This window comes from Hypanus sabinus, chromosome 5 (genome assembly GCF_030144855.1).
Source record: "Hypanus sabinus isolate sHypSab1 chromosome 5, sHypSab1.hap1, whole genome shotgun sequence".
NCBI classification, from domain to species: domain Eukaryota; kingdom Metazoa; phylum Chordata; class Chondrichthyes; order Myliobatiformes; family Dasyatidae; genus Hypanus; species Hypanus sabinus.
In genome coordinates this window covers 111255576-111270129 of record NC_082710.1, presented here as the reverse complement: position 1 = coordinate 111270129, position 14554 = coordinate 111255576, and the positions used below count along the sequence as shown (strand labels likewise).

General features: G+C 39.9%; 1 protein-coding gene across 1 annotated transcript in view; it reads left to right on the top strand.

Moving 5' to 3' along the window:
• Window positions 1-14554, top strand: part of mrasa (muscle RAS oncogene homolog a) — a 64670-nt gene that overhangs the window by 12882 nt on the left and 37234 nt on the right. The window contains exon 2 of the mRNA XM_059970337.1: window positions 9048-9253. Coding sequence (XP_059826320.1) covers window positions 9061-9253 — 193 coding nt within the window. The 5' untranslated portion in view covers window positions 9048-9060. The remainder of the gene's footprint in view (window positions 1-9047; window positions 9254-14554) is intronic.

The following is a 14554-nucleotide window of genomic DNA, read 5'->3' as shown; positions in this document are numbered from 1 at the left end:
TAAGGTGGGTATAGTAACTTATAAAATACACCAAGAAATGAAGAGGAAAAAGTAACAGTTTGCCAATTAAAAAAATATATATACAAATCAGGTTGAAACGGAGCAGGGAAAATTTAGAATATTGCCAGGATTGGAGCACCTGAGTTTTAAGGAAAAATTGAATAGGTGAGAACTTTATTCCTTGGAACATGGAAGATTGACAGGAGATTTGACAGAGATATACAAAATTATAAGTGGTATAGATAGGGTAAATGCAAGCAAGCTTTTTCCACTAAGGCTGGGTAGGTGAAGGGTGAAAGGTGAGAAGTTTAAGGGAAGCATGAGGTGAAACTCTTACACAAAGAGGTTTCGTAAGAGTATGGAGTGAGCTGCTGGCATAAGTGGTATCTGTGAGCTTGACTTCAACGTCTAAAAGAAATTTAGGTAGGTACATGGATGGGAGGGGTATGGGGGGCTCTGTTCTGAGTGCAGGTCATTGGAGGTAGGCAGTCAAAATGGTTTGGCATGGACTAGAAGGGTCGAAGGGCCTGTTTCTGTGATGTACTTTTCTGTGACTCTAATAGTAATCAACAAATTGAAAATTAGGAGGAGGAGCTGGGGAGAAACCGGACTTGTGGGATAGCCAACCCTTATGGAGCCATATTAAAGTATCAATCTGCACCATCTGGAGGGATGGGAGGTGTGGGCTATGCAGAATAGAGACTGTAGTTTTTCCCTGTTACCACAGATATTTAATCACCTTTAGCATTTTTATACAGCATTTACATGCTTCTGTTACTTCAGCAATGTATGGGACACATGATCATTTTGTTTCCTCCTGAAAATCAATTTTCTTACCGTGTTGAAGCCTTGGGTGAACTTTTGCTCCATTCTTCCACATGGCTTGTAGTTTATCCTGCTATATAATTGATAGAGAATGCTGATTTCAGCTTTGTAAGCAACATTCCCACATGTTGGCATCTCTGGGGATCTATTTTGGGCCCAACATATTGATACAATTAGAAGAAGGCATGGCAGGAACGATATTTCATTAGGAGCTTGAGGAGATCTGGTATGTCAACAAGGAATCTAGCAAATTTCTGGGGAGGCAGGGTGGCGATACGTATCTACCAAAGGAAGTGTAAGGTGCTCCTTCCCTCTACTAGTCTGCAGGTCACCCTTGGGCAAGGTGTAGTTCCTGCTTAGCCCCCCTGAATGAGGTCACATGACACCATGGGAGCAGGTGTTGGATGGTCATATGAGCAACTGGTGCCTATCACAAAGATAGTATGGAAGGAGCACTGCACAGGATTGGGAAAAGCTGCAGGAAGTTGTAAACTCAGCCAGCTCCACCACAGACCCTAACCTCCCCAGCATCAAGGACATCTTCAAAAGGCAGTGCCTGAAAAAGGCAGCATCCGTCATTAAGATCCTTCACCACCCAGGACGTGCTCTGTCTCATTGCTACCATCAAGGAGGAGGTACAGGAGCCTGAAGACACACTCAAAATTTTAGGAACAAGTTCAAAGTGCATTTATTATCAAAGTATGTATACATTGTACCACCTTGAGATTCATCTCCTCACAGGCAGCCACGAAACAAATAAATCCAAAAGCAAACCCCATATATATGGGGGAAAAAGACTATCTAACACTCAAGGTGCAATGAAAAATAAATCATGCTAACAGTAACTGTAAGCAAATGGCTTTTCTGAACTAAAATCCGCAAAGAGGGCGAGACCCATAGTTCAGTTCTTCCCCTCTGCCATTAGATTTCTGAATGATCCAAGAACATTTTTCACACTTATTTATGTTTTAGATTTCTTTTTGTAACTTGTAAGTACATTTTTCTTTCTTTTTAAATCTTTTTATTAGTTTTAAACAAACATAAATGAAACAAGAATACAAAGTGTTTGAGAGTACATAATTAATAGTTTAAATAGACATTCAGATATATAATAATAAAAATATATAACCTCTCAAGCTCAGAACATTAATGAACAAAGAAGTAAAAAGAAAAAAAAAGAAAGACCCCAAAAAAAAGAGAGAGGAAAAAAAACAAAAAAAAAACACTAACCAACATGGGCCATTGAATAATGTTAAGTACATATACAGTAGTGCCAATAACTCCGAACCTCCATCCAAATAATTAAGGATAATATAAGTAAGGTTTAGGAAAAGACAATTCAACTCATATGAAAATGTTGAATAAATGGTCTCCAAGTTTCTTCAAATTTAACTGAAGGATCAAAAACCACTGTATTTCAGTGGTTTTCTCAAACTATTTCTTGTTTGAGTTTAGAAAAAACTTGTAAGTACATTTTATGCATTACACCGTGCAGTACTGTTGCCACAAATTTCATGCAATGTCAGTGCTAATAAACTTGATTTTGATCCTGATAATATTTATTTGACGCATAAAGACACTGTTAAATGAAATACTGTCCATAGAAGTAGGACTGGTTGACTTTTTTTTTCACTGTTCAGCCCACGAATGTGATACTGTCATTTCTGAATCACTTCAGTATCCTTCTTTGTCTTGTATATGCTCATTTTTGATAAATGTTGATATGTAAAGGAGGGTTCGTCTGGGTATTTAAGAATTCTGAAGTTCGCTTGGAGCCATAAGACATAGTATAATTGGGCCATTCAACCCAACAAGATTTGACCCATTTACAAATCAAGAATCTATCAACCTTTGCTTTAAACACACACAATGACTTGACCTCTGTAGCCATCCATGGCAATGAATCCCACAGATTCACCTCCCTGTGGAAAGATATTTCTCCTCATCTCTGTTCTAAAGGGGCATATCCTTTTACTGAGGCTGTGCTCTTTGATACGAGACTCCCCCACCACAGGAAACATCCTTTCCATCTCTACTATCTGGACCTTTCAATAGTCAATAGGTTTCAATGAGATCGTGCCCCCACCTCTTCTCATTCTTTTAAACTCCAGCAGATACAGACCCAGAGCCATCAAATGCTCCTCGAACATTAACCCTTTCATTCCCAGGATCATTCTCGTGAACCTAAGTTTTTCATGTCTGAACATCTCAAACATTTTCCATTACCTGTTGATTTCAGGAGTGCAGTTTATATATTTTATTACTAATCAAGATGTTTATTGTCATGTGCAGAACTGTGATGAGGCACAGTTGCAATGAAGGCGTTACGTGGGTGACTATAGAATTGTAGTCGCGAGTGTTGTGACTGTGATCAAAGTCTGGAGAAGCATTAAAGCTGATCTTTATTCAGCGTAACAAGCAGGCATCATTCTGGAGATACTCTCGGTAGAGGCTACCAACCCCAAAGGTACAATCGCAATTTTTATACCCTTAAGGTCAATGAATATTCCCTAACAATGATAAATCTTTTGATGCCTCCACCTACCACCTCCCAGACTGTCACTAGTTCCAACCTTCCATCCTCTACCTGTGAATCACACCTCACCTGGATCCACCTATTGCTTGCCAGCTTTTACCCTACCCTTTCCTGTCAGCTCTCTGTATTGGCTATCTCTCCTTGACTCTTTCAGTCAAAGTTGACTCATGTACACATACACACAGATGCAATGAAAACCTTACAGCACCATCACGGGCACATAGCATCATATAAGCAACATTCAGAAGAAAAACATAGTGTACATAAATTTTACAAGAAAGAGCACAATTACATTTGAACAAATTGTTCATTTCAATGCAAGTTGGTCATAGTGTTCCTAAACTGTAGTGATTAGGGCTTTGCCAATTGGTAGAAGAACCAAATAAAAAATCTTGACTTAACTATTTCCTTTCACAGATGTTGCCTGACCTAATGATTTCATCCAGCAGTTTATTTTTCACTTTATTAGATTCCTGTTGAGGTTGCTAGGGTAACCCTGTTTTTTTTTGCATCTACCCATAACTGTAACTTTGCCATCCCACACCCCCTCCGACATCTTAACACCAATCCAATGAAACCTTTTGACTTAGCACAACGCAGCCTTCCAGACTGAACCTTAAATTCAACAGTGTCTCAAATAACCAGTCGTGCCAGCTGACTGCTTGTATTTCTCCTTCCCACACTCAGTTCTACCTGTCATCCCTCTAACTCTCTTTCGGCTGTTCCCGGTTTCATTTATCACTGCCTGGATTAAAGAGCGCGTCGTATAAGGATAGGCTGAGCGACCGAGGGCTTTTCTCTTTAGAGTGGAGGAGGCTGAGACTGCAAGTTGATGGAGATGTTTGCAATCGTAAGAGGCGCAGGTCAAGTGGACAGCCAGAGACTTTTTATTTTGTCCTCAGAGCGTAGATAGCTATCACGACGGGATGGTTCAATTTTAAGATGATTGGAGGAAAGTATACAGGGTATGTCAGAGGTGATTATTGTATGCACAGATAGTGGTGAATGCATGGAATGTCCTGTCAGGGGTGGTGGTCGAGGCAAACACACTAGAGACATTTGCGAACCCCTTAGATCGGCACATGGATGTTAGAAAAATGGAGAGATCGATGGGAGGGACGGGCTAGATTGATCTCAGAGTAAACTAAAAGATCAGAGCAACAGTGCGGACTGAAGGGCTCTGCTTTGCTGTAATATTCTATGTTCTAGTTAGTTAAGGGGAATGACTTCCAGTCTTCGACTTTGTTCAGGTCTCAGAGTAATAGTTCCCTAATTTAACTGCTACATACAGAGGTTTTAGTTAGCATCTAGTCCTCCTTATACAACTCTCAATTACTGTATCAGTGATTTCAACAGCAAAATGGGGGTGAGATTCAACAATGAAAGACATGTTTCCCATTTTGTTTGGGAGAACAGAGTGTATGGAGCCACAAACAGGTAGAAACCTCCTCCTTCACAACAAAGGAATGGTTTAGAAATCCCCAGGAATTCCCCTTCATTACTGAAATCGTGAGACAATTACCCACAGTTTAAACTAATTTAATGCGAGCACACGTTAATCAGACATAATTTTATTTGCCTGTTTTAGATTTGTTTTCAGGAATTGATTCTAATTGGGATCTATACACAAGTGCAAGGATTAATAGAATGTGGGTGAGATGGAGTTCACCTCTCCCTTCCATAAAGATCGGGAGCAATCTTGGTGATGGTCTCTATTTTCTGCCCAAACCTTATCCATTCACCTCGAGATTCTTGTTTGGATTTTTAGCTTTAAATCCATATTAAGCAGCTGGCCTTCTGGGTTAGAACATTCCAAAAACCTGTAGCTATCAGGAGAAGTAATCTTGTGATTTAAATAAAAACACTTCTTAAAATTTTTTTATTGAATTTTCAAATGGTTACAGAAGGAAAAAAAAATTATCAACCCTTTCCCCCCCGCCCTTAACCTCTGCCCCCTAACATATCCCTATAGAAAGAGAAAAAAAAAGAAAGAAAGAATGCCTGGATATCAGCAGATCCCCACATGCTCCGCAGAGTTCATAATAGCTTTAGTGTGTTTATTTATTTCTTTCCCCAAATAACCAATAATTTTATCTTTGGAGCACCTATATATTTAATCTTATCTTTTATAAATAAGGGTGCCAAATTTGCAGAAATATTTTGTATTTATCTCTTAAATTGTAAGTAATTTTTTCAAATGGAATGCAGCTAAAAGTTATATATATTTTCATTTTCTTAATGTATGTTAAAATTCTTTTTCTTTTCACCAGTCCATTAAGCCCATTAACATTAAAACTTTAAAAAATTCAGTAAATTAGTCATTATTTTTAACAGGGTTACTCCAGTCTATAGTAATACCTAACTTTTCAACTTTCGTAGTACCTTGGGGAATCTTTTTAAAATTCTCCGTGTTGCTATGTGTCTCCCCCCCCCCCCCCCCCACCCGGATTGTCCAGGCAAAGAAAGAGAGATTAAAAAATAGATTATAAAGAAAAAAAATAACAAAATACCCCCCCCACTAATGTTGTGAATATAAAAAAAACACAACATTACCCCCCTCCATTGTATGGGTCATGGCAATCGCCATGATTACACACGTGAATCCCATAGCAATCAATCCGAATTTTCTCCCCCTGTATCATATAATTAAAAATATATTTAAATATTCTTCTGTCCTTAAACATCCATCAACTCCATTCACTGTCCCTGTCTTCATCTTTAATCCATTTCACTTTTAAATCTTTGGCTGTGGTTAGCGAATATTTGGGAGTTCTTGTACAAATTCTTCCACATCCCAATAATCAGTAAAAGATCTTTTTCCGTCATCCAAAAAAATTATCAGGGTTGCTGGGTGGCGCAATATAAATTTATAACCCTTTTCCCATAAAACTTTTTTCTCTGGGTTGAATTCCTTCTTTCTCTTCAAAAGGTCATAACTTATATCAGGAGAGAAAAGAACTGTTTTCCCTTCTATCAGCAATGGCCCATTTCTCTTTCTGGCACACTGGGCAGCCGCCTTCAAGATCTTTTCTTTATCTTGATATCTTAAGCGTTTTATTAAGATTGATTGTGGGTTTTGATCAACTTGCGGTCTTGATCTTAAGGTTCTGTGAGCCCTTTCAATTTCAATTAACTGGGTTCCTTCTTCCATTTCCAAAATTTCCAGAATCCATTTTTGAAAAAAAATTTATTAGATCCTCCCCCTCTATACCTTCTTTAAGTCCAACAATCTTAATATTATTTCGTCTGCTAAAATTTTCAAGTACATCCATTTTTTCCAACAACCATTTTCTTTCTGATGTCCAGGCAGAAATATTATCTTCCATTTTATTCACTCTGTCAATGATGTCTCCCGTTGTTTCTTCCAAGTTTTTAATTTTCTTGTCCATTTTGTCCTGTCTTTTCATCATTTTATCAAACATAATCTTCATATTTTAATATCTTTTTTATTACTTGTAATGCTTTAAATTTATGCATTATTTGCACCAAAGATTTTTTTATGTCTCCAATATCACCTCCAACCTCTTCCTGTTGCTCTTCTTTGTTTGTCTCTTCATCTTCATCTGATTTATCCAGAGAATCTGATTCCACCTCATATTCACTTTCAGTTCCGATCATAGATGGGATTTGTAGTTTGGGTTGCTCATGTTTACGCATGCCCCTTCCTTCAAGCATGCGCAATTCCTGTTGCTCTTTTTTTTTGGAAACGGTTGATGTTTGCCGCAGTTTCCTGTTCTGTATCGCGGGAGGTAAAATGCAGTTGAGCCCGAGGCTCTTTCATGGCAGTCGGCCTTGATTCTTTTCCAACTGGTGTTGTCTTCAAAGTAGTAGTTTTCTTCTGCTTCTGTTTAGGAGACATATCTTAAGACAATCCTGAGTAGTTTATAAGTAATTTTTTTAGAAGTATTTACTAACTTTTCACTTAAACATTATTTTACTGGTTTTTTACAGGAGAGCTGGATTTCCTCGTCTCAATCCTACGTCATCATGTGACGTCCCCCCAAAAACACTTTTTTTTTGGCTGTGGCCTCAATGACAAGTTCAGTATTTATTGCCCAAATCTTATTATTCTCATTAAGTTCACAGTGAGCTGCCTTCCTGAACCTGCTGTTGTTCTTCATGAATATACGTTACGTTTGGGGACGAAGTTCTCAGAAGTAGACTTGCTTATGAAGGAGGGAAGGGTTAGATTGATCTTAGAGGAGCTTAAAAGGATGGCATATCACTGTGGGCCAAAGAGCCTGTACTGTGCTGTCCTTTTCTATGTTGTTTGTATGCTGCCTCAGTACAAACCTGTATCATCCTCCTTCAGCCAGAGATGTGGCTGGAATAATATAAAATAGGTGTTCTGGAGCTATGGAAATTGCATCTCCTCACAATCGATGCTTGCAGACCACAAGGATGCTTGCATAACCACTACATGTTCTACTCTACACCTGCGACTGTGTGGCTAGGCATAGCTCAAACACCATCTATAAATTGTGCCAATGACGTAAGTGTTATTGGCAGAACTTCAGATAGTGACAAGGAAACATACAGAAGCAAGATAGATGAGCTAGTTGAGTGGTGTCACAGCAACAACTTTGCTCTCAGTGCCAGAATGACCAAGGGATTAGTTGTGGACTCCAGGAAGGGGAAGTCGAGGGAACACATACCAGTTCTCATCAATGGTTCAGAAGTGAAAAGGGTAGACCGTTTCAAGTTCCTGGGTGTTGATGTCCTTCAGGATCTATCCTGAGCCCAACATGTTGATGCAATTACAAAGAGGGAACAACGGCGGCTATGTTTCATTAGGAGTTTGAGGAGACTTTGTATGTCACTAAAGACACACACAAATTTCTTCAGCTGTACCACAGAGAACATTCTAACTGGTTGCATCATTGTCTGGTATGGTGGGAGGAGGGGCTCTGTACAGCATCAAAATAAGCTGCAGAAAGTTGTCAGCTCGGTCATCTCCATCATGGAGCATTGAGGACTTCTTCAAAAGGAGACATCCATCATTAAGGACACCCTTCATCCAGGACATGTCCTCTTCTCATTCCAAGGAGCCTGAAGACACACATTCAACATTTCTGAAGCAGCATCTTCCCCCTTGGCTATCAGATTTCTGAATGAACCCATTATCTCTTCTTCAGTATATTTTCCCTCTGTTTTTCCACAACTTAATTTATTTTATATATATATTTATATATATACACACACTTGTTATCATTTTTATTACAATGTATTGCAGTGTACTTCTGCCACATAACAAATTTCACAACATGTGTTTGATTCTGATAATGAGTTGTGGAGCGAGAGGACGTGATCAACAGAATCATGATGATGCGAAAGATAAGTAGAAAAGCTCATAGAGAAAATGTGTGAAAATAGCAAACAGTGGTGAGAAGTTAAGGACATGCCCAAAGCAGAGTTTGTGATGATGCTGAAAAGGATGTGGTGTGAATGGGTACTGGAGAAACATACAGAGATGAGCAGAATGTAGCTTTGGATTGAATTGAAAAAACCAAGGTGATGATTGAAAGTTTGTTATGGTCAGCAAACAGCACTTAATGATGGAGGGAAACTGTTGTAACTTTCTGGTTTTCTGACTATCTGGACCATTCAGATCAATAAAAAAACTTTACTTGAGTACCTTGCATGATGGACATAAATTTAATAGTGTTTTGTCCTTTTTTTAAAACAGGTTAAATTTTAACATGGCAGCAAGTGCAGTTCCAAGTGACAATCTCCCCACATACAAACTTGTGGTAGTCGGAGATGGCGGTGTTGGAAAAAGTGCCCTCACCATCCAGTTCTTCCAAAAGATTTTTGTGCCGGATTATGACCCAACCATTGAAGATTCTTACTTAAAACATACAGAAATCGATGGGCAATGGGCAATTCTTGATGGTAAGTTGGTAGAATGCTAGTGATAATTCTGTCAGCGCTTTGTAATCTTTCTCTATCTAATGTGTCAAAGCTACAGGAAGAGTATTAATGTATGTTAAAGCTTCATATAGGGTAAAAGTTTTTTTTTGAAACCAAGAGAGAATGCTTTTAAGCACATAGCAGATAGCTAAAGATAGCCTGCTACATCTGTTTTCCCGTTCTATACAGAACAGAGTGTAGAAGCAGAGACCAGTTGACTCATGTCCTTCAGCCAAAAATGTGCTAAGCATTTACGTCTGTTAATACCACTTCCCACCCCCAGCTTCGTAGGTCAAGGCTCCTCAGGGTTTAAAATAAACAGATTTTGATGTGATGAGGGTTGTATAATGAGCAATACCATGTCAAGTGGAAATTCATCTACTATGCCCCTCATCCCATCCTGTCATACACTTACAGCAGGTGCTGTGCTGGGCATCTATTTCATCTGCCAAGTTTTCCTAAACTTGTCTTTTTTTTTAAACATTTGGCTTTGTAAACAGTTCCTATTGAATGTTGTTGTGTCAAGAGTCACATTTTAATTGCAAGTTCTAGCCTCTGGATGTCTGTGAAGTCAAACAGTCGAGTTTATTGTCATATGCACAAGAGCATGTATGTATAGGTGCAATGGAAAAGATACTTGCAGCAGCATCTCAAGTACATATCATCAGATGAGCAGCCTTCAATGGAAAAACAGAATAGTAACAGTGTATACATTTGAGTTTCTAAAAATTTCTCTGCCACTATTTTCTCTTTACTGCTTAGGGTGGGGGTTAAGCTCAATGATATGGGCTACTTAATAATGGGTTAAAAAAACACTATCGACAACTAGGACATTACTTTCAGTCGTAGATCACTACAGCACAGAAGTGGACCCTATGGTCCATCTAGTCAGTGCCAGCTGAATCTTCTGGCTAGCACCATCTACCAGCCCCTGGACCATAATCTTCTCATCCATGTTTCTAACCTAACCATTTTTAAAATGCTATAACTGAACTGACATCTACCACTTCCACTGGCACCTCATTCTACACTAGCACAATCCCTTTGAATGAATAAGTTCCTCCTCAGCTTCCCCTTAAATATTTCACCTTTCACCCAAAACCTATGACCTCTAGTTCTAGTCTCACCCAACCTGAGGTGAGAAGTGCCTAAACTGGGTGAAAAGTTTCCAGCAGTGTACCCTGTCTACACCCCTATATATCTAAATCATGTTCCCTCTTAACCTCCTGTACTCCAGGGAGAACTGACCTAGCTTCTCCAGTCTCTCCTCATAATTGAACTTCTCCATTCCCGGCACCTGGTGAATCTCCTCTGCACCCTCTGCAGTGCTAACATGGGCCTAGCGTATTGATGGCAACACGCTAACAGCTGTACTTCATTGGGAGTTTGAGGAGATTTCGTATGCCACCAAAAAGTTCCAGAAAATTTCTACACACATGCAGTGGAGAGCATTCTGACAGGTTGCATCACCTCCTGGGATGGAGGTTGTAATGCACAGGATTGAAAGAGGCTGCAGAGAGCTGTAGACTCAGCCAGTTCCATCACAACCACAGCACTCCCCACTGTTAAGGGCACCCTCCATTGCCTCAAGAAGGCTACAGCCATTATAAAGGACTCTCAACATCTGAAACATCCTTGATTATTTTGACTGCTTTCCAAGGCAGTGGGAAGTATAGTCAGTGTCTACAGAGGGAGGTTGGTTTGCATGCTGAACTAGGATGAGTTCACAACTCTCTGCAATTTCTTGAGGGCTTAGATAGGGTGGTTCATTGGGGACGTGTCGAAGTTCCTTAGACTTCTGAGGAAGTAAGGGCATTGGTGTGATTGGGTTTTTTTTGGGCGGGGTGGGGGGGGGGGGTCATAGGTGGACTGAACATTCTGGTGTTATTTATACCCAGGAACTCGTTCATCTCTGCCTTTGATACTGACAGGTGTGTAAACTTCACCACACTTCCTGAAGTGAATTATTTTGCTGACACGAAAGGAAGGAATGTCAGCCAAGATGAATGATCTCAGTTCAAAATATCAACTGTCTGCTTCTTTCCTTGCCCACCAAATTCCTCCAGCATCCTGTGTGTTGTTTGAGATTGCAGTGTCTACAACCTTTTAAGTCTCCCTATGAAAACAACTTTGATCACGTGCTTTCTCTGCACAGAATCCAGCAAGAAGGCAACTCACCACCACTATCACTTCTGTGTTGTTGGCAGTTGTGATCTGATGCTAAATGCTGGTCTTGCTTTAAAGTATTTTTATCCTATAAACTAGGGTTTTCCAACCTATTTTATGCCATGCACCAAGGGGTCCATGGACTGCACGTTGGGAACCCCTGATATAAACAATGGAGCCACTTCAAATAATGTATCAAAGCCACTGTAGTGCTTTTGGTTGGAAAAATAAAAGAAGCATATCTAATAGAATGAAAAATTAACCTGCACAGGATAACGGCAATCAAAGGCTGCTGCTTGCAAGGAATCTGCAGGAATAGTTTGTATCCTGGTAACCAGCCATGCATCTTCTTTGTGTAAGGAATACAAGTAACATGAGTACATCACTTAGTGTCACAAGCTTGCTTCACCATTCCAAACAAACTTTTTCAGCTTCTCCCCCGAACCACATGCTAGGCAAGGTATTAATGCTTAAAAGCAAAAAAGAAACTTTCTTCTTGACCAAGTAACAACTTGAAAATTTTGCAAACCCTGGTTTAAGTCTGCAGTGCAAAGATGTAGAGATTTTTTTTTGGTTCCCAAAATCTATAGATGTGGGCAAAGGACAGATTGATAAGTGTTGGAATACGCTTTGTCTATTCCAGAAAGGAAACAGTTGCCCGACTGTAGGTCAAGAGCAGTGGAGCCGGACTAATTCGATAGCTCTGCTTAGGAGCAGATTCAACATGATGTCTTGTTTTTACATGAGGGTGATGCTCACTATCTTAACACTGAGATATTTAAGTTTTCTGAACGGTGGATGAGGTTTTTAATGCAAATTTTTATACTTGTACTTTATTTTTAATACTGAGCTAAGATTGGCGTGTTAAGTAATTGTCAAATGTTGCATTGTTACTCTAGCTACTTTCTCACCTACACTCGTCAGTCTTGCATTACGATTACCACGGCAACAGTAGTTCTTTTTTTAATGCAGTATTTTTCAGTCTTTGAAAAGCCCTGATTTGGGCAACGTCAAATCAGTGACAAATTTGACAGAAATAATTTTACTTTACAATGTTCAGGCTTCATTAAGATGGTCTTCAGGGATTTGATAAAATGGTGTGCTATATCCTAATGTTTCACCCACCATCCCCCTAAGTATTTGAATCTAGCCAAGAATGAGGAGAATATAGGAGGCAGAAATTCTTGTGATTTCATCCTGTTCCTGGCTGAATTTATAAGATTGTCCATTTAACACAATTGGCCAACCACTCAGGTCATGTTGGGAAGCACATTCTTTTTATCCCAGTCTGTGTTCGAAGTGATTGTTGTTACAATGGAAAATTCAGGTAAAAGTGTAAAAAGGGATGAGCCCCTCATTTTGGGTGCCTGTTTTCCTGGATGAGAGCAGAAATGCTGTTGCCTCACTAACGGAGTAGCCTCACTGTTTTGAAATGAGTACTGTTCATCATCTACAGCAGGAGTTCCCAACCTCTTTTTTTGCCATGTACCCCTACCATTCACTGAGGGGTCCATGGACCCCAACTGAGAACCCCTGATCTAAAGCTTGACTTTCCACTTCAAGGTTCAACCTGTTCTGTGATCAGAGATGCTCTTCTGCACACCACCGTTGTGACGTCCAGATATCTGAGTTACTGTCAGCGTGACTCAGTCTGGTTATTCTCCTCTGACCTCTCTCATTAACAAGGCACCCCCCCACCCCCCAGAACAGTCACTCACCGGATGTTTTTTTCTTTTTTTTTGCACCATTCTCTGGAAACCTTTTTCTGCTGCGCGTGAAAATCTCAGGAGATCGGCAGTTTCTGAGAGATCCAAACTACCCCGACAGGCACCAACAATCATACCATGGTCAAGCTCAACTTAGATCACATTTCTTCCCCATTCTGATGTTTGGCCTGAACAACAACTGAACCTCTTGACCATGCCTGCATGCTTTGTGCATTGAAGACCTGGATAAGCTTAAAGAAGCCGACATACTGGGGGAACCCACGCTCAAGATGGCTGTGACTGAGGATGGAAAAGCCTGAATGGCCACATTATGACTACATAAGACACACAAAGTCCAGCTGTAGATCAGGGTCCATGGAGCCCTCAGTTAATGGTAGGGGTCTATGGCATAAAAAAGTTTGGGAACTCCTGATGAACAGTATCAATCCACTTTGCAAGATGTAGCAGTGTCAAACGTAGTCAAAAATTAGACGTCTCCATGCCAATGCTCACTGAAATGGTGACAAAAGCAATGTACTGCCTGACCATCAACAAAAGGCTCTTTTCATACTAATGGAGTTCTACTACATAATTTTTCCCTGTATATAATGTGTGTGTGGGGGTGTGTGTGCATGTGTGTGTATATATATATTTAATTTATTTTGTTTGGAAGGAATATTAATTTAAAAAGTACTTTTTGCAATGAAATGAAAGCAAACATGATTGCAGGCATAATAACTTGGGCAACAGAGGCATATCAACTAATCATTAATTAAGAAGTTCAGTATTTGGAGAAATAGGAAAACAAAAACTCAATTGCAACCAGATCTGGTCACGACCTACCAGATTTTCTCAGACTAAATACAAAAAAAATGTATCAGAATATCTGGGACTGAGTGATTATTGCGCAAAGTGGATTCAAGTGGAAAAACCCGTTTTTATGCAGTGTGATGACTCAAGTCGAGGATGATCTTCTCTGACATAGTTGTTTATCGTTGTCTTAATGGAATATGTCAGTGCGTGACTTTTTGTAACATGGAGGAGCTGATGCACAGGCAGCAACTCCACGACCTTTGACAGATCAGGGTCAGAGTCAGGATCCAGTGGCATGGAATGCAAGATGACTGGGGACTGCTGCAGCCTTCCTCCACCTTCAATGGGATTGTGATATGTCATCATCTTCCAACAGCTCCACCGCTGAGGTCTTGGTTAGATCACTATTTTTCTGGAACCTTCGTCTTGACCTCAACGCCATGGGTGAAGTGTTTTCATGTGCCATAATAAAACAGAGTAAATGTCTTTAAACAGAATTACCAGAAGAGCTCATTTCTGATGGTAACCCACCCTTGAGTTATAGTCATACAGCATAGGGGCAGGTCCCTTTAGCCAACCAAGAACGGTAGCATAGTGA